This window comes from Tenrec ecaudatus, chromosome 6 (assembly GCF_050624435.1).
Source record: "Tenrec ecaudatus isolate mTenEca1 chromosome 6, mTenEca1.hap1, whole genome shotgun sequence".
In the NCBI taxonomy this organism is placed as follows: Eukaryota; Metazoa; Chordata; class Mammalia; order Afrosoricida; family Tenrecidae; genus Tenrec; species Tenrec ecaudatus.
In genome coordinates, this window is record NC_134535.1 from 49720406 (window position 1) to 49744471 (window position 24066).

Here is a 24066-nt window from a genome sequence, read left to right on the forward strand (position 1 = left end):
TGAAGATGACTTGAATTACTTGCTGTTGAAGATCAAGGATTGTTGTCTTCAGCATGGATTACAACTCAATGTAAAGAAGACCAAAAAAATCCTCCCACCTGGACCAATAAGTCACAGCATGATAAATGGAGAAAAGGTTGACGTTATCAAGGATTTCATCTTCCTCGGATCATGGAAGCAGCAAGAGGTCACAGCAAATCAAAAGATGCATTATATTAGGTAAATTTGCTGCACAGAATCTTAAATTTTTTTTAAAGTATTAAAGAACTAAGAATTTTACTTTGAGGACTAAGGGGTGCCGGACCCACATCATGGTATATTTTCCATTGCCTTATATGCATGTGAAAGTTGTACTTTGAATAAAGAAGACCAAAGGAGAATTGATGCATTTGAATTGTGGTGATGGAGAAGAAGACTGAAAGTTCCATGAACTGCTGAGCGGACAAATCTATCAATCTTGGGAGAAGTACGGCCAGGGTGCTCTTTAGAAGCAAGGATGGCAGGACTTCATCTTACATCCTTTGGGCATGTCAGGAAAGACCAGGCTCTGGACAAGGATATCGTGTTTGGGAATGTAAAGGGACAGCATAAAGGAGGAAGGCCCTCAGAGAGATGGATTGACACTGTAGCTGCAACAGTGAACTCAAGCTTGGGAACGATTGTGAGGATGGTGCACCACGAAGCAGTGTTCCGTTCTCTTGTTCATAAGGTGGCTGTGATAGGAACCACCCCACTGGCACCTAACAAAACAAACTTCCCAGAAGTTTCTAAATGGATGAGTCACTCAAACATAGCAGGATTATTGTGGAAATCTTGCAAATGTTACAGAAGCCAACTTTTCCTATTCCAAACAGTGACGTTCATAGCCTTTTTGCTGCCTTAGTATTAGTTGAACAGCTAAATGGTTCTTATATTATCTGTTACTTCACCACATATGCTCATCTGCTTACAAATTAGCTTTCCACTACCTAACATAGAAAACAATTCCTACTTAAAATGTTCTTTTGATCTATATCTTGGTAGATTTTTTCAGAGGCATTTTTATCCAGAAAAGCCCTAAATTTCTTTAATTATTTCTTGTGTGAGATTTATGTTTAATTTTCTAAAATGCATTCATCTTTTTAGAGTGATGAAAATGAACAAGAACAACAATCAGATGCAGAAGAGGGGTCCAATAAGAGAGAAACTCAGGTAAATGGTATTACGTTTTGTATTTAGAAATGTTCATATCATTCTAGGACTACTTTTCTTTTTAGATCATTTTATTGGGGGCTATAACAACTCTTGTTACAATCCATACATCAGTTGTATCCTACATATTAGTACATATATTTTCCATCGTTGTTTTCTAGACATTTACTTTCCATTGAGCCCTTGGCATCAGCTCCTCTTTTCCCGCCCTCCCCACCACCACCCTCATTGCCCCTAGCTAGATTATAGATTCTTATTATTTTCATATCTCACACCGACCACGTCTCCCTTCCCTTCCGGGTTCTGTTGTTCTTCCCCCTGGATGGGGGTGTGTGGTTATGTGTCATTTATTGTGATCGATACCCCCTCCCTCCCCACCAACTTTCCCCTCCTTCCCCCTTCCCTTTGGTATCTATTCCCATTCCTGTAACTGGCTTCCACGTTTCAGGAGTTTTATCTCTTGCCTATACCTATGTTCATGCTCCCTTCTAATCCAGAGTGGTGAGCAACACTGGGGTTATGATAGTGGGGAGTGAGAAGGCCTCAAGGGATCAGAGGTATATTGCGTGATCCATTGGTACTCTACTGCACCCTAATTGACTCATCCCTTCCCTGCCATCCCTCTGGAAGGATGTTCCATTGTCTACAGATGGGCCTTGGGTCTCCGCTCTAATCCCCCTCATTCTTACCAATGCATTTTTGTTTGTTGTTTGTTGTGAATCTTCTGATGCCTGTTGCCTGATCCCAGTGACACTTCATGACCTCACCAGCTCGTGTTCTTCCATGTGGGCTTGTTGGATGACCGCTTGTTTAATTTCGAGCCTTTAAGACCCCAGATGCTATATCTTTTAATAGCCGGGCACCATCTTCTATCTTCACCATATCTGCTTATGCATCCATTTTGTCTTCTAATGCCAATTTGTTAGAACTGTGTGTTCTTGTATTGAGGGAAGGTATGAGCTAAGGCCCAAGGCCCATCTGCAGCTTCAGGGTATTGCCTTATAAATATATGTACATAGGCTAATACCTCTATTTTTATGGATTAGTGTATTATTTACATAAGTACACACCTCTGTTTATACCTTTGCTCCCTAGAGCTTACCTCTGTTTCCTTTTGCCTTCTCTTGCCCCACATCATTTTTCCCCTTCTTTCACCTCTTAGTACTCCCTCTCAGCTAGATTGGTGTTGCTCTAATACTCACAGGATCTCTATACCCTCCTAGATGTTGGTTTCAGTTCCCTAGTTGTTCCCCTGTTCATGGTGCCATCCACTCACCACACCCTTTTCCTTGCCTCCTCCTTCCCCCTTGACCCTCTGGGGCCATTGGCCCCATTGCTTTCTCCTCAAGCTTCCCTCTCTTGTCTGTCCCTTATAAATAGGCAAATCAGCAATATCCTAATCCCAATAATAAGAAAACATAAGGTGGAAAAAAATAAAAGGAGTCGGGGGAAAAACCCTATTGGATCCAGATCTGTTCACTGCCCCCATGAGTCCCTACCCCCTGGGCCTGGGGGAGTTCCAGAGGCTGCCCCTCCTAGGCAACTGTCCATCCTTGAGGCTCCTCAGGGTCTCTGTGGATAGGTTTTACTCCAATTGCTGATCTGGTATGCTCCATTCCTGGTTTGTCCCACTGCAGGGGAATCAGTCCACACTGTCTCCCTGCCGTGTGTCCCCATTATTGTCCTCTGTCACCATATGCTTCAGTTAGGGACCACATGTCTTGAGTTGTTGTCAGCCCCACAGTCCTCTCTGTGCCTTAGCAGCTCCGTGCAGGGACCTCATCCTCCGGGCTTGGTGTGCCTACATGGAGTCTAGGCCAACTATCCCTGTCTCTTTTTCTTTCTTGATTTGCTTCCGTGTGAGCATGGTAAGTCTGTTCCTTTCCCCCACCTGAAGGTCTAGTCATTCTAGTGTCTAGGACTACTTTTTAATTTTACTCATTTATGCTTATTCATTACTAAAACGTGTACCTATATTTAGGGGATACAATCAGCAGTTTGCCTGGAGATCAGAGGTAGAGAGACTGCTAAGGACTTGAAATCTATTTTAGAAATGATGAGGCATGTTTTAGATGTTGATTTCAGTTGTTATTTCATGGACACACTGTCAAACCTATCAAATTATACCTTTTTCAGTGGATCTAGTTTACAGTATAAATTATAAATTAATATTGAAATGGAAAGGGGGAGGGTAGACATTTCACCAAAGGAAAATATCTACGGAATATTCAGAAGCAGGATACCTTTTCAGACCCACATTTGAGTTCTGTAATTGGTGTAACTGTGCTGGAGCTGATAGACCTCTTTAACTCTCTTTACATTTATTTAGAAATTTAGAGTCTCCGAAGAGTTTTTATATTCAATGTCACAGCTGATCTTCAACAATCTTCTGATAAGACATTTTTTTTCTCAGTGTTGAAGAAGGAACTAAGGCAAGTTTAAATGAATTTAGGTTGCATAGCCAGCGAGTAGCAAAAGTTTTTATTTCGTTACACAGAAAGTTAAAAATACTTTAGAAACTTCGTCTTTGTGGGGGTAGACTTTACAATGTGAATTAGTTCTAATCTGCCATGTACACCCAGCACTGTCCAACTTAAAATAGCATTTTAGTCATGTTAAGGGTACCTTCTTCATTTTGACTTGGGATTCCTTAGCTGTTACATTTCTTTTTAATCAGGAGGGGTCTAAATTAATGTCAAGAAATGGCCAGATGTGAATTAATACTGTGCTTTGTAACTATGGGTGGTTAATTTTAAGCGGCAAGTTTGCCTGTCTTGACCCAAAAGGTACTTATACGAGGGGGTACCCAAATAAAACTGGGTGGAGTTTTCATAATACACATTTTTTGCATTAGACAAGCATTGAGCAACTCACTCTGATGTACTGTACCCAATGCCATTGCCGTGGAAGATCCTCGCTGGACACAATCAATTTTTCATGAAAGCAGTTTCGCTCAGACCTTGTTTTTTATGATGGCTGATTTAAGAGAAGATCGTGTGGTTATGAAATTTTGTTTCCTGCTTGGGAAAATGATGCAGAAATTGTTGTGATGTTGAACATGGCTTTCAAGAACAGTGCTGTGGGAAAAACTCAAGTGTACGAGTGATTTTTTCATTTCAATAAAGGTGAAATGTTGATTGATGGCAAACCTCGTTCTGGATGTCCATCAACTTCCAGAACGCACGAAAATGTCGACTCAGGGTGCATTTGGAGTTTGTTCCACCAGGTCAGACTTTTAATCATGCTTTCTATTTAGAGCTTCTGAAAAGAACCTCTTAACAGCGTGCAACCAAATAGGCCTGATTTGTGGCAGAATGGGGACTGGTTTTGCCACCATGACAGTGCACCTGCTCACACAGTCATCTCAGTGGGCCAGTGTTTTGGCAAAAAACACCATGCCTCTGTTTCCCCATGTACCTTACTCACCTGACCATGTGACTTCTTTTTGTTTCCCTGAATGAAGAGGGACATGAAAGGACAGCAATTTGATGACAATGTAGAAGAGGTTAAGAATGAAACGAGGGAGGTGCTGTCAGCCATCCAAACAGATGAGTTTGAAAAATATTTCCAAGAAAGGAATCTCAGATTTGTCAGATGTATTCAGTGGAATGGAGAGTACTTTGAAGATGATACGGTTATTTTGTAAACAACAACAAAAAAATTTAATGCAAAGCTTTGGGGGGGAAATTAGTGTTTTTGGGTACCCCCTCATATTTTACCTTTAGTTAGCTAGTAATTGAGCCACAATCTCTGAAATCTCTAGTTCCTGGCATAAATTTTTTATAAGGTTTAAGCTTTGTCAGTTTTAAACCCTTTCTCTATTATTTGCCAGCTTTCCAATTTTTCTCTGTTCTGATTTTCTTATTTTCTATAAACTTAAGTTTATCTTCTTCCTTTTCCAGTGGAACGGTATAGAGATGGAGACTTAGTGAACCTCAGGTGACACTTCTCACTTCTTTGTCTCACACACACACACACGTACACACACACCTCTCTCATCACGTTAGGGTAAGAGAAAATTATTTTTGCCTTCTAAAATTATAACTTCAAATTACTTTTTCCTTAAAAACATATTAATAATTGTGTTTAAATTTTGCTGTTAAACTAAAAAAAATGTGTTAGCTGTAAAACAGCTTAGCAGGCCACCCATATCTGAACTCCTCTGGCTTACCTATTCCCTAAGACTTAGGTCAGACATACCTTCAGCCTCCATCCTTCTTCCCCTGTTCTGACACTGTTCTTCCCCTACCACTCTACATCTGTGCTAGATTTGATAATTCATTGCAATGGCCACCCAGAACGCCAGGAGAATACTCATCATTAAAGGGATTTCTTTAGGGAGTTAATAGGTTACCACAAATAAGGATCAGTAAACAGTAAGGATACCATTATTGATCCACGATACCACCTCTCCCCAGCTAGCTGCCAAGTTTTTCTCTGGTTCTTGGTTTCTCAGCCACAGGTTCCCTTGACCTCTGCCTCTGTGAGCCAGGAAGCCTGCCCGCAGCTCTGCTTCACAGTCCCAAGTGCTAGTAATGCTCCTCTGTTCAGTCTCAGGGTTTTCTTGCCGCAACATGCATGGCTCCTTTGTTCTTTCCAGTGGTCTCCATGCCAAAGTCTCTGGTGCCACTGGCCTCAGCCTCCTCCAGCTTAGACAAAGATCTCCAACACCCTCTTCTTATGATGGTCTTGGGATTTCTCTCTCTGTCTGAGATGGCTCTTACACACAAAAGAATGTCTTTGGTGGAAATGTGCTTTTTATCTTTCACCAGACCATACCACCGAGAATACAAAAGGTGCAGAGTACTCCCTCCAAAATGGAATTATGGACATAGGAACAGAGTCCAAAATGATAATAAATCACATAAGAAATTATGGCTAAAAGTGCCATATTAGTTGCCTATATCACGGGTATATTATAGTTAAGTACAACATTTTTTTGTAGAAAGGTATTCTTTCTTAGTTCCATGCAACTTAACTAATTTTTGCTTATTTTAAACAGAATATTATTTAGATCTTACTTTATGCTAGCATTCTTTCAGTTATAAGTAACAAAATCAAACTGGATTAAATAATGAGATTTTGTGCTCTCCAGTTACATTATAAAAATCTTTGTCAGCTAAATCGTCACACTTGACTTTTCAGTTATGGGAGTGAGGTTATGTTTATTAGCTTAGACCAGTCAGCCCCTCCTACCGATGTAAGGGCACACCACACAAACATTGCAGTCACATACCATCCCATCTAGTTCTAGTGACTATTAACGGTGAGGAAAGAGAAGAATGGGTATGAAGAATCAGGGCCCCAATGTCTCCTGCACTGGGACAAAAAAAGTGCTTCTGCTCAGTAATGATACTGCTCATGTTTGGAAACCAGTAGTGTTAACCCTGACTGCTACAAGAAGAATATTTTCTCCAGAGACATATGTCATACTTAAAATTAGATAGCACTTATCTATTTTTTAACAAAACTTTATGCAACACTTAATTTTAATTAAAACTTAAATACAACATTCTTAAGTACAAAGTTCTGTACTTTTTCTGAAATAATTTTTATCATTGCCTTATAAATAATGGGTAACAAACCTCCATACAGTTTATAGAATCCAAATTAATCATTTAAAAATGCTTTCTGGCTTGTACTTTTGCAAGGAAAGGAAAAGTGTATTATAAGATGCCCAAAAGTTTTTGAAAATCCGCAGTCTTAGGCAAAGTTCAAGCTATCTGCTTTAAGACTATAAATTGAAAGACTATTAAGATAAAATTGTTTCACAGATAATTTTAATTCTTTATTTACAAAAATGAGACTTTTCTTCTTTGGGTTATTATGATTTGCTCTCAGTAATCTACAGAATGATAAAACTTGATGTACAACGAGCATTACTAATAAAACAAAAATTTAGATCAGTGTGAGGTCAAGGTCACAAAATAACAAAGAAAAATGAACAGCTTTGGGTATATAAAATGTAAAGTTGGAATATGTAGAAAATACCATTAATAGATCGATACATGCATTTGCTCAGTTTAAAATAGGTGATTTACATTTGGCAGTTTACGGATATTTTACCTATGTGTGTGATATTTTATAATTAAAAGAGGGGGGGGAAAGTGAGACTAAGAAAAAATATCCATTTCTTAGTATTAGAAAGCAACATAGCTAACATTAAAAAATGCCTAGTGTATTATGTGATGTTTCATAGGAACTATATTTCTGGTTTTTGAGACAAAAAATGAGAGGCAAACAACAAAATACGTAAGAGGCATTTTATGTATAATAGCATATACATGTTTTATCTGAAATGTATTTTCTGGAATTCAAATATTCATTCCTTTAAAGTTAAGAAATTATTATTACTAATTTCCCCAAGCAAGTGGGCATGCTATGCTGACATTCCAATACTTCTTTACCGCTTCTCCAAGTGATGGTGTGATTAATAGAGCAAAACTGTCCTTTGGTGGCCTAATTAGGGTTTTGGAGAGAGGGGAAGTATTCTTTAACTCTTTATTTTGAAATGCTCAATGAATTTATAATTGTAGATTATTGTGCAGATTTTAAAAAGATAAGGTTTTAGAATCTCTTTCTGAGAGCGACCACATTAAGCATTATCCAATGAATAAGGTTTTTTTTAGTGGTATTGTAATGTTAAACTTAATTTGTCATTTAATAATAGTTTATTGAAAGCATAAAAACTTCATGTAACTATATTTTTATTTTTCTTTCAAGACGGATTCCATTCCAAGGTATGCTTTACCATTTTTTTAAAAAAATTAACTTTTATCATTTTTATTCTTGGATAATATGTTGTTAGATTTTTATGAATTTTGTAAGTTGATAAAATTACATGTTTTGCTAAAAAAATCGTTAGATTTTTACATGACCTTTAGTTCCTGTTATTAACTTTCCCGGTTAAGACCTTACTTCTGATTTGCTAGTCACAACAGCAGGCTGTCAGGAAAGATGATTTTTCACCCCTAAATTATGTAATAGTAGTAGATTTTCTTATGTTTTCCTACATTATTTCAACAACAACTACCTAATTGTTAATGTCAAGGCTAATTAAATCTACTCTTGACCCAAAATTTTACCTCACATTCAGAAGTTCTTAACCCTGTTTTAGACAAAAGAAAATGAATGAAGGCACGGGGTGCTAAGCATTGAGCTGCGTCATTCAACCCCACCAGCCACTCCTCGGGAGAAAGATGAGGTTTAGATCTGTGGCATGGGAAATCCTAATTCTTCTTTGTCCAAATAGGGTTGCTGTAGTCTTGGGTTTGGTCTTTTCTACTTTTTATTCTGATAGTTGCTAACTGAAGCCCGCGAATGCCAAGATTGTCCGCCGAGCCCTGCTCTCGCTGTGGGCTAGACATTGGGCTGCAGGGCTTGCCGTTCAAACGCAGAGCTGCTCTGTGAAAGGAAGAAAGGGACACCGCAGCCACTGGAATCCTTTACAATCTCAGAAACGCCATGGGCGGGTTCTGGTGGAAGGCTAATTGGAATTAGTGGCAGTGGGTTTGGGTTCTGGTTTTGGATGAATTCTACTGAATTGAAATACCAAGGCAATAGCATTTATCAGAAAAGATGACCTGACCTCAGAACTAGATATAAAAAATTCTCATTTATTTCTATTTGGAACAAATTCAGATCTACATGTTGCTAATTTTCAAACACACCATTAGATTATATACCTCTAATAACTTTTTTGAAAAAGGAAAAACACCATTTAAACTAAAATGCATCTTCAGTTCATATGTTAGGGGAAATGTGAGGGAATCTACCGTATTAAATACGGCATGCTCTTTCTAGAGTCTCATGGTACGAAACCATGTGTGACTTACAGTAGATATGAGACTTTTGAACCCCTTCTTCACATACTGTAAATCAGTACTGTTAGAAATAGCTTTTAATTTTTTATGTATCACAAAAATGTTGATTAGGTTGCAAATGAGCCAACCAAGTTTTCTGCTAATGTAAATTGTGAAAGCCTCTACTAGAAGATTTTGATTTGCACTTGTCTTTTGAAGATATGAACCCAGTTCCTCGTCAGCTAGCGATCGGTCTGAGCCCTTGCTGGGGCGATCTGGATCCTACTTAGAAGAAAGAAAGCCTTACAGTAGCAGGCTGGAAAAAGAAGACCCGCCTGACTTTAAAAAGGTACTTGGGTTCTTTGGTAATGCACAATTAAAAATAAGTTATCCTTTCTGTCAAGATAATACATATGGATGTTCTTACCAGAAACTCATAATGAAATCAGGATTTTGAAATTACTAAGAAGTTCAGAGAAACTAGTCTGGGGTTTTTAGGTTTTTTTTCATTGTGATGGGGAGATAAAGTGGCTATCATATAAAAATTAGATTTTTATCTTAAGTTAATTCTATGTGAAGAATAGCTTAGAGGGGGGAAATATTTAGAGGGAAGCCACAGAAAACAATTTGGTTATTACAAAAGTCTAGATAAGACATGATTGTAGCCAGCAGGAATAAAAGAAGGAAAGGGGGAGATTTAAATGTTAATGAAAGTGGTTAGGGAAAATTGGAAAGGGGGACGGTCCTTGGATGAGCCTGAACTTGAAATGGTTCACTTTCCTTTTACAGCTTTACTCTGAATAATTCTGTACACACGTATGCATAGACACTCGGTTTGGGGACTAGAAGAGTGAGTGGTGAGCAGTGACTCTTCAGCTCCAGGCTGTAGTTGCTTTTTATCATGCTTTTGTCAGTGGGTTTTTCTATTTTTCCAACATCACGGAAAATCCAATTTTTCTTCATTTTTTTCAATGTCATAACTAATGAAGAGGTTGTGTGGGGCAAACCTATCTGCCTGAAAGCTTCTGGCTTGCAAACACACAAAAAATTGAAAAATATTTTTAGCATAGCCTTTACTGTCTTATTGAACTTAACTTCTAACCAAAGCTTCATATCCACCCAGACACACCTCTGATGGTCTGCTTCCCAGAAATCACCTCTGAAAACTATAGGAAACGAAGTTCTTTGACACACGTGGGGTCACGAATTGAAATGGACTCTCTAACTCCCGGTGTGCTCCATTAGTCGATCTGCTTCAGTATTGCAGCGTATCACCGGGAAGCTTTCTTAAAATTGTGTTCATGGTTAGTTGCAATCAGATGGATTCCACCTCATGGCAACCCTGTGTTTGCAGCAGAGCAGACCTGCTCCGTAGGGTTTTCAAGGTTAGGACCTCTTACAAGCACATCGCCAGGCTGCTCTTCCAAAGCCGTTCTCGGCTCCAGCACGGCCACTCCTCACGCTGGTCGTCACACACGGCATCATTTTCGTCAGTCAGGGGCTCTGACCACATATTATGAGAAAGAAAAGTAATTTTATTCTGTCCTAATATTTATAGCTTTATGAACAAATCCTAGCTGAAAACGAAAAGCTGAGAGCACAGCTGCATGATACAAACATGGAACTCACAGATCTTAAATTGCAATTGGAAAAGGCCACCCAGGTCAGTAACTTTTTCCTTGGTTACGCTGAAGGTAATGAGTGCCGCTTACTTTTCAAATTGCATTGTCATTTTCTTCAATGTTCTAACAAGTTTGGTTATTAATACTAGCCTCTTTGTAGATAATTTCATTTACTGATTTAACAGTGTACCTTTGTTTTTTTCAGCCGTAGACTTAAAAAAAGAGCTTTACAGTGAAAGACGAGATTTTAAAGATTTTTTTAAACCTTTGTGTGGTCGACTTAAATGAAGAATTTAAATGCTTGCTTCCAACGTGTCTAAGCCTAATGTAGCAAAGCATTAACAACATCTCTATAAAATCTTTTTATAGCCAAAAATTTTATTTCTTATATTTGTTTACGTAAGTTAGTGTTATTTGATATATCAGTACTGTAGGAAGACATTTTTTATATTTTATTGGGAATAATGATACGATATTATTCCATTGTTCAATCACATCAGGCAGTATTGTATAATTGCTACCACAATCGGTTTCAATACATTCTCTTCCTTCTGTAACCCCTTGATACCAGCTCCCCTTTGCCCCTCCACCCCATCCTCCTCCCTCTCCCCACTCCCCCAGGAACCCTTGTTCTACTCGTTGTCTCTACAAGTTCACCAATATGAATCCATTAGTTTCATAAACCTCAAAACAGAAAAACACATAACAAAAATTTGAGGGGTATCCACAGTGACAAAAGACATCGGAGGTAAACCCTACTATGAAAACACACACAGACACACACACAGAAAAGCAGATCAGGCAGTGGTCCGAGTGACAGGGTTTTAACCCTTCAAGTCAGGTTTATTATCATTTTGATCTCCTGGAGTCCTCTCTCCAATACTGTGTTTGCTAACTCCATTATGGGCAGAGGGAAGTCATCAAAGGCTTATTTCCTGTGTAGATCTCACAAATGTATTTTGGGCTTCTATTTGTTATCCATAGCCTTTTGAAAACCAGAATCTCACAGTTTAGGCTCTGATACTATTCCCTCCTTCATCTTGGAATTACATGATTGACAATCTATGGGTCACAGATGTTGGTGTGCTTCTTCCATGTGGACTTAGTTGACATCTCACTTTGATGGCTGCTTGTTAGAAACAAGCCTTTACGAACCCAGACGCTAGTCTATTTGATATCCAGGCACCATCTAATTTCTTCACTACACTTTGCTAAAGTACCCATATCTTCTGTGTTCCCTTTCTGAGGGTATCAAGCAGAACCATGATGTAAGAGCTAATTGTTCTTAAATTGGAGCCCCAAATCCAAGGAAGAAAAGTTTTACTCATGACTCCCTTTATCTTAATGTTCTCTCCTCTACCTATATAATAGCTTAGAACAGATGATTTTGGATAATAAAATTGGAATAGCCAAGCATGATTCCTGAATTTGAGCCTAGGATGTACAGAACAATTGTTTTACAAGCTCCTTCTTGATGGAAACCTGACTCTGGCAGATGATGATAATAGGCACATCATCCCTTTCTTTTTTTTTTTTTTGCTTGTTTTTTTTTTTTTATTTGTCTTATTAGGGGCTTATACAACTCTTATCACAATCTATACATACATCAATTGTGTAAAGCACATTTGTACATTCATTGCCCTCATCATTCTCGAAACATTTGCTCTCCACCTAAGCTCCTGGCATCAGCTCCTCATTTTTTCCCCTCCCTCCCCGCTCCACCCACCTCATGAACCCTTGATAATTTATAAATTATTATTTTGTCATATCTTGCCCTCTCCAACATCTCCCTTCACCCACTTTTCTGTTGTCCATCCCCCAGGGTCACATGTAGGTCCTTGTAATCGGTTCCCGCTTTCCCACCCACCCTCCCAGTATCACCACTCACACCACTGGTCCTGAAGGGATCATTTGCCCTGGATTCCCTGCGTTTCCAGTTCCTGTCTGCACCAGTGTACATCCTCTGGTATAACCAGACTTGCAGGGTAGAATTGGGATCATGATAGTGGGGGAAGAACTAGAGGAAGGTTGTATGTTTCATCTTTGCTACATTGCACCCTAACTGGCTCATCTCCTCCCCGAGACCCTTCTGTAAGGGGATGTCCAGTGGCCTAGAAATGGACTTTGGGTCTCCACTCCACACTTTCCCCCTCATTCACTATCATAAGATTTTTTGTTCTGATGATGCCTGATACCTGATCCATTTGACACCTCGTGATTTCCACAGGGTGGTGTGCTTCTTTCATGTGGGCTTTGTTGCTTCTGAGCTAGATGGCCGCTTATTTACCTTGAAACCTTTAAGACCCCAGACGCTGTATCTTTTGATAGCCGGGCACCCATCCCTTTCTTTTAACCTGTCACACCCTCACTACCACCCCCCCAAAAATATGCTAAAATTGGGGTTGCAAAAATGGGGAATTATATCTTTTATATCTTGAAGGCTTTATTTTAAAAACTAAGGGTATCCACCTTTTTTTTTTTAAGTATATGGAACTGCACCTCGTCTTAGAATCCATCTTGGAAACAGATCTAAAAAGACATCTCCCATTCTATCAGTGGGGCTCAGCTTAACTTTTAGCCCATTCTTTTACTTACTTTTTTACTCCCTGTGTTTTTTAAATTAATTTTTTCTGTTGACTTTGTACTTGCTACCTGGTCCCTTTTCCTTTTGTTAACCACTTTCAGGAACTCTGCTGGCATAGTGGTTACAAAGTGTGCTGCTAACCCAGTTCCACAGTTGGAAATCACCAGCCATCCCACCAGAGAAAGATGAGACTTTCTACTCTGTAAACAGCATAGTCTGGGAAACTCAGAAGCAGTTCTACCCGATCCTATAGGGTGGTGTGAGTCAGCATCGCCTCGATGGCAGGGAGTTTGGGATACGTGCTACCATATTTGAAATTCAGAATTTTATTTTTAATAAGAATCAACTGGAACACATCAATTTTTCATTTTCCCAAACGAATAAGTACAAAAGCATACATAAACCACTTAAAATAACCAAGAAGTACTGACAGCAGCCGATGTTTGTTGATTTGTTCATTTTAGTTTATATGTCTTAACTGTAAAAGCCACCACTCACCTGTCAGTCTACTTTACTGTTGCGGCTTCCATGTTGCTGTGGTGCTGGAGGCTATGGCACTGATGCTTCGAATCCCAGCAGGGTCACCGCCCATAGTGAACCATGTTCTGTTCACTCGAAGCAGAGCTTCCAGACCAAGACCAGGCACAAAGGAGGAGTAAGCTGTCTACTTCTGAGGGATTAGCCACTGTAAACTTTGCCTGATGTCATGCCAAAAGACGATCCCCTCAGGTTGGAAGGCACTCGAGATACAACTAGGGAAGTGCTTCCTCCTCAGAAAATTGACCTGGATGGAGTTACGTTTTGGGGGAACATCATTTGCTGATAGGCACAACTCAAAATGAGACGAACAGTGGCATACAGCCATTAATAACCACAACGTGGAATGCACTAAGACAGCAGGGGCTGCAAAATTGTGCTCCAACATAACAATTGTGAGGAGGTTGCAGGACCTGGGGGTGTTTTTCCTGCTGTACATGGGATCACTTGAGTCAGAACCAACTTGGCAGCATCTAACAACCACAAAACAAACATAAAAAGAGAAATTGTAAAAGAAGAATGATAAAAACGTGAATTACATGTGTTTTTTTAATACACATTATAGGGGATGTACTGTGTAGCCCTGTCTTCTATCTTTATCGCACTTATAGCCCTTTTATAATTTATTGTGTTACAGAGACAAGAAAGATTTGCTGATAGGTCACTATTAGAGATGGAAAAAAGGGTAAGTGTTCACTTTATTGAATAAGTAGTCATTTCCCCCCTTTGTATTTTGTGGAAGGCACCTTGGTGGTGTAGTGGTTAAGACCTTGGCTACCAATACCAGCCAGGGACTCTGCAGGAGCCTGCCTCTGCCTCTGTTAAATATGCAGCCTTGGAAATCATAGGGAGCAGACCTGCTTTGCCCTGTGAAATCCGTATTATGAGTTAGAATTGACTTGATGGCAACTGGTTTGGTTTGGGTATTATTTTGTGAATGGAACCAATAGTAGTAGTTTTTGTGTGGTTATTTACATTTTGTGCTTCTTCTATGGGTGGTACCTTCATATTTAAGTATATTATAAAGTTTATCGTGGATTCCCGAGGTGTGAAATTATTTTAAGTAAGATTTTTTTTTAACCAACTTCCTCTTTAATGAATTAAAACTCTCTTGTTTAGATTCAGAACTATGTATGTTGTGTTGGCAAATCTTATATCTGAAATACTATATTTTTTAAAATGCAGTATCATTATATAGCTCTGATTTCTGTGATCATATGCCTTAAATATTTTCATTCTTGAAGTAAAGTTTTAACATTTTTAGTATATCTTTCTAATTTCACTTTGTAACAATTTAGTGAAATTTATTAAATTTAATTTTAAGTAGGAAATATTAAATAAAAATATATTATAAAATATCTCATTTGTGTATTTCTAATTTTCTATTTTATATCTGGCTATGCCATATTCAAAGAGCCATGGTGGTACAGTCACTGGTTGCTTGACTACTAACCCAAAGCTCAGCAGTTCCATCCTACCACCTGCTCTGTGGAAGAAAGACAGGGCAGTCTGCGTTTGTGAAGATTAGCAGCCTTGAAAACCCTCTGCTTTGTCCTGGAGGGTTTCTATGAATCAAAATCTATTTGATGACAATAGTTTTAGTTTTTGATTCGCAATATATTCACTTGTATTTCTCTCCATTTCTTATTAATACCTCGATGTCTGGTATTGGTCACAGAAATAATTCTTCAAATGTAGTGTGAGCAATTGAGAATGCATAAATAATCCAAAAGTTAAAGAGCCGTGCTCAAAGAATATAGGACAGCTGAACTGGGATTAGGCTTTTGTGGTTCCTACCGGAGAAGAAATTACATCTTTCATAGCTATGACCTATAGGAGGGCCAAAAAATAATCAGGAGCTGTCATCTACTAAATTGTTCCTTATAATAAATACTAGCTGTATTATGCTTTTAGCATATTTTTAAAATTAGTATTCTGGACATTAAACAAATTTGGTGTAACTATTAAATTGCTAACATTTTAGAATTACTAAGTTTTGGTTTTTTTCCAACTGTTTCGTTGGCATATAGTTCCCATATCATGCCATTCAATAGGTCAGTTAAATCACAGAGTGGTGCCGTTATCACCAGTTTTAGAACGACTTCCTTATGCTGTATTCATCAGTAGCACTTAGGAAGTTTAATGTGGGTGGCTGTATCCTTCTGTAGTATAACTTCTTGTTCAGCTTTAACTCCATGATAGAGGTAATAAAATTTTAAATAATAAAGTTATGCTGATGGACAGATGACATCAATAATATAGACTATGTAATCCAAATACTTATTTTTGATACTCTAAAACTAGAGTTTTTGAAGAACAGTTTTGTAGCACAACAGTTAAAATGATCAGTAATGGGTCTGGCCCTTCTCTTTTTGGCAAAACATACATATACACAGATTTATATTCCAACATTCTCACCTGACCTCCTCTACCTACCTGTCAGATGCAGGCAAATTACAAAGTAGTAAACCACTCTCAAACAATAATAGTATCCATACTAACTTCTAAATATCAGTATTACTTCTGTAATGTTTAGTTTACAGTGTCAAGCAGGCTCTCTATGTGTATTGTCTTTTAAACATGTACATGTATAATGTTAACAATTTATATAACATAAGAAATTACCTGCGTTTTTACTGTAGTCATCTAGCTTTCATTGAGCCAAATAGGTATCAGTCAATTTGGTATAATCATGTTTTTATCTCTAAGTAGTTAAAAATCTTTAAGATACCTAATAAAAAGAGGCTCCTAGGTATTGTCAGTCAGCAGAAACAATCTATTTTTAAAACTTCACACAGTTGTAAGGATCAAATATGGTATTATTAGGCTTCAAAGAGCGCATGGAAAAATTCCATTATCTTTGTTATCTCATGTTTCCACAAACTTTGAACTAGAAATATATGTGCTAGTATTTTGAGAGGTGTGATTTATGTAAAGTCCTTACAGCTGTATTACTAACTAGAAGAAAGGGAGAACTCTATGTAGAAAATAATATTTTTGTTTATATCATGTTAAAGTATGTCAGTATTAGAATAACATGGAGACTGAGGATGTCATTTATTTTTGAAATCACATATCCTAAAAACACTGCCATTTACAGTGAATGACCTGTTTTTACTAAATATCAGTATGACTGAATAATCAGGGAAAGAAATGTCCTAGAAATAGTTGCAGTGTGATTAAACTAAATTTAAATGGTTTGTATCTGAAAGGTGACCGGCAAGAGTCAGTATCTTCTGGGCGGTATGACCTAACCAAAATTTTACATCACATCAATTACTGCTGCTTGCTTTTCGCATAACACCTGATACTGCTTATTGTTTAAGGGGAACTGAGAGATACGCTGCGATCATATGTTGTGTGTTGCCTTTGCTGCCACCCTTTGTACAGGGACACAGTTTAACGTACGCACTGCCATTCTTCTCCCTTAGACTTCACTGCTTCAGTGCCGCACCCAGTACGAGCCTAAGTAAAAAGCTCTAAAGTTTGTTGCATAAATTTCGCTAGTAAATAATGTGGGTGGAGGAGGTGAGCAATTTAGTAGATCCTTTCAAATTTTTAAAGTACCCACATTTTGTGCACGGTTGGCTTCTCTGCTTCTGTCACTTTAGTGTAATTGCATCTCTGTGTGAGGTTTTTAACTTTTTTCCTTTTCTATACACTCTTCAGTGTTGATTCATTCAATTCTAAGTTTTATGTGAAGTAAAAAAATACCCTTGAACATGTTATGTAGAATCTTACCAGAAAGTCAAACCTTTAAAGAAAGAGCTTTAGTCACAAAATAGTCAAATTTGTCTCAAATTCTGAAAAGCTCTTTACACATCACTGGCATCACATCTTTTTCTATACTGCTCCTGATTTGATCTGTGATTCTGAGTGTCACATAATAATTTTATAATTAACATCGGCACCTTAATATTGCTCCAGGAACGAAGAGCTCTGGAAAGAAGAATATCTGAAATGGAAGAAGAGCTCAAAGTAAGTAACGTGCTTTTTATAAGATAAGACGGGCGTTTATTCATTTTAATTCTCGGGTACTAGGTGTCCATTCATTATTCTCAAGGTTGATTGCCTAGTTTGTAAACTATATTTCTGCTTCTCGTTTGAAATGTTGAGTTTAGGTGATCTGTGAGTTCGGAGAGGAATTGGAATTACAATCATCTTGACCATTTGTGTAGCCCTTTTGAAGTCCCAAGTGTAGAAGAAATTAGTTGATGATGATTTTTGTCTTATTGTTGAGTCCTTGTTAATATTCACTTGATGTTGAGCTGTTTCAAAATTACTACTAAATCTAAACCTCTTTCCTAGGCTGTCTTTTTAAAGTAGCAAAACATTTCTTAGGGCACAACCTTCGGAGGTCAGCTCAGAAGGCATGTGGCAACTGTGTTTGGGAATTCCGAAGGGATAGTCGTAATAGATTTTCTCATGTATTGTAAACAAATATGAAGAAAATAGAAAACTGCAATGATGCGGAAAAGGTCAGTAAAGTTGGGCCAAGGAACTTTTTTCTCAATACAAGAGCCCTCCCAGTTTTGGAGTGTAGCAAGAGCTGTCCTACAAAGATTTTAGGACACCTTATTAGGAAACCTTATCCTAGGACATCAACCAAAGAGCATGAAATTCTTCAGAGAAAGGCTTCAGGGACGGAAACACCACCTGTATCTATCTGGATGGAAGACAAACAGAAACAAAAACATCACATTTCAATACTTTGTCTAATAAAGGCTTCTGTGGTTTTCTAGCAATCCTTTTTTTTTTAACTTACCCTCATATTATTAACTTCTGCATTGTCTGTGAAAATACTTTCTTTTGAATGTTGAAAAAAGGACACTTTGCAGTGAAAAAAATAGTTAAATGACTACCTCTTTCCATGTTATCTTGGACTACATGTGTTTATTCTATTTGACGTGATGAACTATACCATAGGAAATTGTGGTCACAGAATTTGAATTTCAATAACTAAATGTTTTATTATTGAATTTTTTGTTCATTATCAGCTATTTTGGGGTGCTTTTGAAGATTGAGGGCAAATTTTGGGGATGTTAATGCATTATTTTAAATATTTTAAGAAAATACGATTTACTTTTGTAAATCTTTTGATTCATTTGAAGTTCTTAGTTTATTTCCTCTTACATTCATTACCTATAGTTCTTTGTATTTTTATTTCATTGTTTGCCCTTTTTTCCTTTTATTCTTATTTCTGTATATTCTGACTCCTGCAGAACCTGCACCAAATAAACCAAATTCAAACTCTGAGGGAGTTAAATGAGCAGCTGCTGACTGAGAGTAGGCCTGGCCAGAGCGGTAGTCAGCGCTCGGGGTTCTATGGGCAGCAGCAGTCAGTGAGCCTATAAGTCATAGCTTCTTCATTTCTTCTTGGTAGAGTCAGGCGGCTGTTTTTTTATTAGTGCGTGTCTTAGCCCACGCTTACAAGTTAATTTTGTTGTGTCTAGAGCTTGCTTAAATAACTGTTTAATAATGCATGACTTCTGAGAATGCTAGAACGTGTCACTAACTGTATGATGCAACAATTAAATTACAATAAAGGTAAGGAATGACTCCTAAGTCAATAATACTTTCTGAATTTTGGCAAAGCTTGAATACCTATTTGGTTTTGCAGCCAGATTAGAGCTTTAAAGTGTGGCTATTATTTAAAGTACTCTATTGGGGAAAAATGGAGTATAATCAATATTATACATTTTATATGTTACTAGTACATACATATAATGAGTGTAGTTTGAAGCTGAAAATTAAATGTTTTTCAAAAAAAATTCATTGAAAGCCAACTTGGTTTATATACATTTATTTCTCTATTACAAGAGATTGTCCTAATAAAAAGAATCTTAATGTAAATTTAAGTGTATAAACATTCTCAGCACAGATGCGAATTGATTTAAACTTCTCCTAAAGCAGATACTTTGCCTAAGGTAGTTTTGCAAGTAGAAGTTTGCTAGAAGATAATCCTAGACTATCTTGAAAACAAAAATATCAACATTTTTGAAATTGTAAATTCCTAAGTGGAAAACATGATTATATTTAGGAAATCATTCTCAGTGGAAAGTCCAATAATCTTATAACCTTCCCATCTTCTCCAATTTGTCTATGAAGCAATAGAAAATTGAGTCGCAACACTTTAAAGATGTAAGACTGTCGGGTTTCTTTTTCGACTTGAGTCAAATGCTGGTTATTTTTCCTATGCTTGAAAGTTTTTATAAATGCAGCTTACTGCTCCAGCTTGTAAGTATTCATTGTTGTGACCGTAGCCGTGATTGCTTGACTGCCATTCGCGGATTGCCCCTTCTTACAGCAGACACGCAGAAATAAGCACTTAAACTTTGGGGGTTGTAAGTGAATTCCTTAAGGAATTTAGAGCTCCTTTAAAGGTCCCTAAGTAGGCTTGTGGTTTAAGGAAGAATAGTAAAGTATTGTGATTTTTAAGTCTGATATACATATAAAGAAAAGGCCTTTTTTTCGATGCTGGTAGGAACTCCTAAGCCTATGCTAACAAATGCAGGCTTCATTTTGTTGGCTGTTCTAATCTGGTGTGTTTGTGAGTCATAACATCCAGTGATTTAGTACATTTTTGTTGACACTTTAAGAGAATAAACCTTTCATCGAGTCATTTATTAACCCTTTCACGACATGTAGACTATCCATTATTTTTCTATTCTATTTTTCTGTGACCTTTTTGAAACCCGCTGGTATACCACCTCCCAGGGAAACCTGTTTTCCCAGGTCCAGTGCACACCAGGACCTATATAACACTTGAATCTGGAGCAGTAAACCTCATGCGACCAGGACTACCAGAGTCTACTCTGGATATAGGAAGCTTCCAGAAGTTCCTGAACAATGGAATAAAAATAGAGAATTTTTCCATGAACATTTTGAAAGCCCCCTTGTATGTGTCCCATACAATTGTATGAAATTCATATTGGCTCAAAAAAAAGTTTTATCCCATTTCCACTTAGTTTCAGCATGCCTTCCATTATGGAAAACACATGGCATTAATGAAAAATTCCAGGAATAAAATAATTCAGTCATGAAAGGGTTAAACTAGCTTCACAATATCAAGGCATAATTTTTTTCCTGCTATATTTTAGCCCCTAGAAATATGTATATTTGTAGCTCACAAATCTCATTCATGTGTCTTGTAATAAAATAATTACATTAGAATATGTTTTTATTGGAAGTAAAAGATTCTTCTATTTTTGCCCTCCTAGATGTTACCAGATCTAAAGGCAGACAACCAGAGGCTAAAGGATGAAAATGGGGCCTTGATCAGAGTCATAAGCAAACTTTCCAAATGAAAAAAAAGGCAGCAAGTCATGGAATTGCACATATTAGTAACCCAGTGGACCATAAATGACAGTCGCTGGAAGTCGGAGAAGAATCATTGGAGACTGTCATTTTCCGATATCCTGCCAAATGCCCTCTTAACTAGGGTTTTTGTTGTTTTGTTTAATTTGGGGTTTTTTGTTTTTTATCAAGACCATTGTTTCATGTTAATTCCGCTGCTGAGAAGTTTGTTTTTTGTTTTTTTTCAATGACTGAGAAAACTTGTTTACAGATCCAGCATATAAGGAAAGTGTTCAAGGCCAGAAACGCCTCAGATATTTAACCAGTAAGCCTTAGTTGTACATAAATACTTGCTTGTCAACAAAAGCTTTCAGCTCCCACAGAAGACAGTTATTCAACATTTTTTGATGTGCCACAAGTATCCAGTTTTTCTATATTTAATTTTTTTTTTAATTTGCTTTACATCTAAGTTTGGGTTTGTATTTTTTCCTTCTAACTCTTCACGTGGCAGACTCTTCCATGCTTTCACAGAACACCTGCTCTTGCAAAATAATGTATTAGAGGCTAGTGCTGTGTTGTCTCCCACCTGGGACCGGATTGCTTTGTGGAGCATTTGCTTTCACTGTGTGTGCAATATTCATTTATTTCTTACATGAATGCTTTAAAGTCCATCGAGATTAGGTTCTTCTTTCTGCCTTCATTGGTCACTTTTTATTGTTGTAGTATAAGATGTTAGGTTCTGTAATCTTCACATTCATTTTAGCAGGTACTGAGTGATGCTGTATATATTAATAAGTGTATTGTTTTGATTTTTAAATCACCACATGGCATGCTTGACTATTTTCTTATTTCAGATGTGTTATAAAAAATTTGCTAACAATGTTATAAAGACTTTAAAGTTACACATTCTTTGGAGCCCTATCTTTACAAAAGGTTTCTACTGTAAAGTGCTTTTACTTTTATTTCTGATTTTCATTTGTTAGTATTCAGCCAGAATTAAAGTTGCATAAGATGATGGCTTCACATTTCACGTACCTGTGTCTTCTGAGTGCTGTCTAAAGCTGTTGTGCTAGCCAAAGTAATGCTATGAACCCATTTGCAGATTTTAACCTGTGAGTTAGTGAAATGCACTGTCATTGCCATGTGAAGAGGCATCTTTGATATCACCATCATGTTCAGACCATTTTATACATTTCAGTGGCCTTTTTAAAAAGCAGTACCAAGTACATAGTGGAGATGGCTTTTATTTGGACAAATTGCTTTTATATTTTCATTAAACCATGCAAAAAATATTATGTCTGTCTGGCACATAACTGTCTCCTTAAAAACCACTGAACAGTTCAGCCATTTGAATAAATTGTACATTGTAAAGCTTATAGTAGCTAATTGTATTATTAATTGTATTGTACACTATATTAAATGTGAATTTGTACCCCTTCATTTTAAAAGGTCATTGTGTTCTACTGCCTACTTTAGATTACTTTAGGGTTGGGGAAGGGTGTTTTGCTAAGCAGGATTTTAAATCCTTTCTCTTGATTGGTTTTATGAAGATATAAGGTTATGCTCTTACTACCAAGCTCAGGATTCTTGATTTCAAAGGTACAAGGAGAGTTGCGGGAGCTTTGTTTGTGGTTTTCTTTGACCTGTATGAATGGTGGGTTGAATCGAGCGAGTCTCCGTGGCCTTGTTGCGGAGGATCGTGGAGCAGCTGGAGTGGGAAGGCAACAGTTTCTGGTTGCACAACAGTTGGGCATGCTAAGGATTATTTGTGAGGTTTGGGTGCCTGTGAAGAATGATTAAATACATGTTTCTAATATTTTAGTGTTTTGTATTTAGGTTATTTATTCTTTGTATCTGAAACTGAACAGCTACTGTGCTATATTGATTTTATTGGTAGTATTGAGCAGACCTTGTTTCTGCATGAAACTAGTTGCAAAACCCACTATTTTGAAGATAAAAATGTATTTTGACATATACAAATAAAATGAATAAAACTATTTTGAATGTGTGAACTTTTACTGAGGACATTTTAAATTTTGTTCTGAAACTGATATTTAAATTCTGCATGGGTATTTTTTCACTAATTGCTTTACTTGGATACCACTTTGAATAATTTCTGAAATTGTAATTTTGTGATGATTTGCACAACATTGTACATGCACGTGTAAATGCAGTCTTAATTGCCATATTTATGCAATCTGTGTACCAATTTGGACAAATGTTTATATATTTTACATAAAGCTCTCTCTATGCAGAATCTGAGAACTAGTTTTTTATGATAAGTGAGTAAAAAATAACATTGTCTTTAAGATAGCTGCTTTACACGGCACAAGATTTCATTTCCATAAACTTTTTTGTTTTGTTTTTAATTACACCTATTCTTTTTCTTAATTAAAAACAGGTTTGAGGATACAAATGAAGAGATAATATTCCATTGAATGTAAAGTTTACATTCAATCATTTTTCTTTTCTTTTTTTAATCATTTTATTGGGGGCTCCTGCAATTCTTTTCACAAACCAAACATGCATACATTGTGTCAAGAAAATATGTACATTTGTTGCCATCATCATTCTCAAAACACTTGCTTTCTACTTGAGCCCTTAATATCCGCTGCTCATTTTCCACCTTCCTCCCCACAACCCCTTACCTCATGAACCTTCATCATTCATAAATAATTATTATTTTGTCATATATTACACTGTCCTACGTCTCCCCCCACCTTCCTTTCTGCTGTCCCTCCCCTAGGGAGGAGACTATACATAGATTCTTGTCATCGGTTCTCCCTTTCTACCCAACATTCTCTCCACCCTCCAGGAATCACCACTCTCACCACTGGTCCTGAAGGAGTTATCTGTCCTGGATTCCCTGTGTTTCCAGTTGCTATCTGTACCAATGTACATACTCTGGTCTAGCCAGATTTGTAAGGTAGAATTGGGATCATGATAGTTGGGGGGAGGAGGAAGCATTTAAGAACTAGAGGAAAGTTATGTTTCATCGTTGCTACCCTGCACCCTGACTGGCTCTTCTCCTCCC

General features: G+C 37.4%; 1 protein-coding gene across 3 annotated transcripts in view; it reads left to right on the plus strand.

Annotated features, from left to right (window-relative positions):
- Positions 1-23044, plus strand: part of PPP1R12A (protein phosphatase 1 regulatory subunit 12A) — a 159886-nt gene extending 136842 nt beyond the window's left edge. For all 3 annotated transcript variants that reach the window (XM_075551229.1, XM_075551230.1, XM_075551231.1), the window contains exons 19-25: positions 1126-1191; positions 7915-7931; positions 9213-9342; positions 10552-10656; positions 14374-14421; positions 17664-17714; positions 20957-23044. In XM_075551229.1, coding sequence (XP_075407344.1) covers positions 1126-1191; positions 7915-7931; positions 9213-9342; positions 10552-10656; positions 14374-14421; positions 17664-17714; positions 20957-21043 — 504 coding nt within the window. In that variant the 3' untranslated portion in view covers positions 21044-23044. The remainder of the gene's footprint in view (positions 1-1125; positions 1192-7914; positions 7932-9212; positions 9343-10551; positions 10657-14373; positions 14422-17663; positions 17715-20956) is intronic.
- The last annotated feature ends 1022 nt before the right edge of the window (positions 23045-24066 follow it).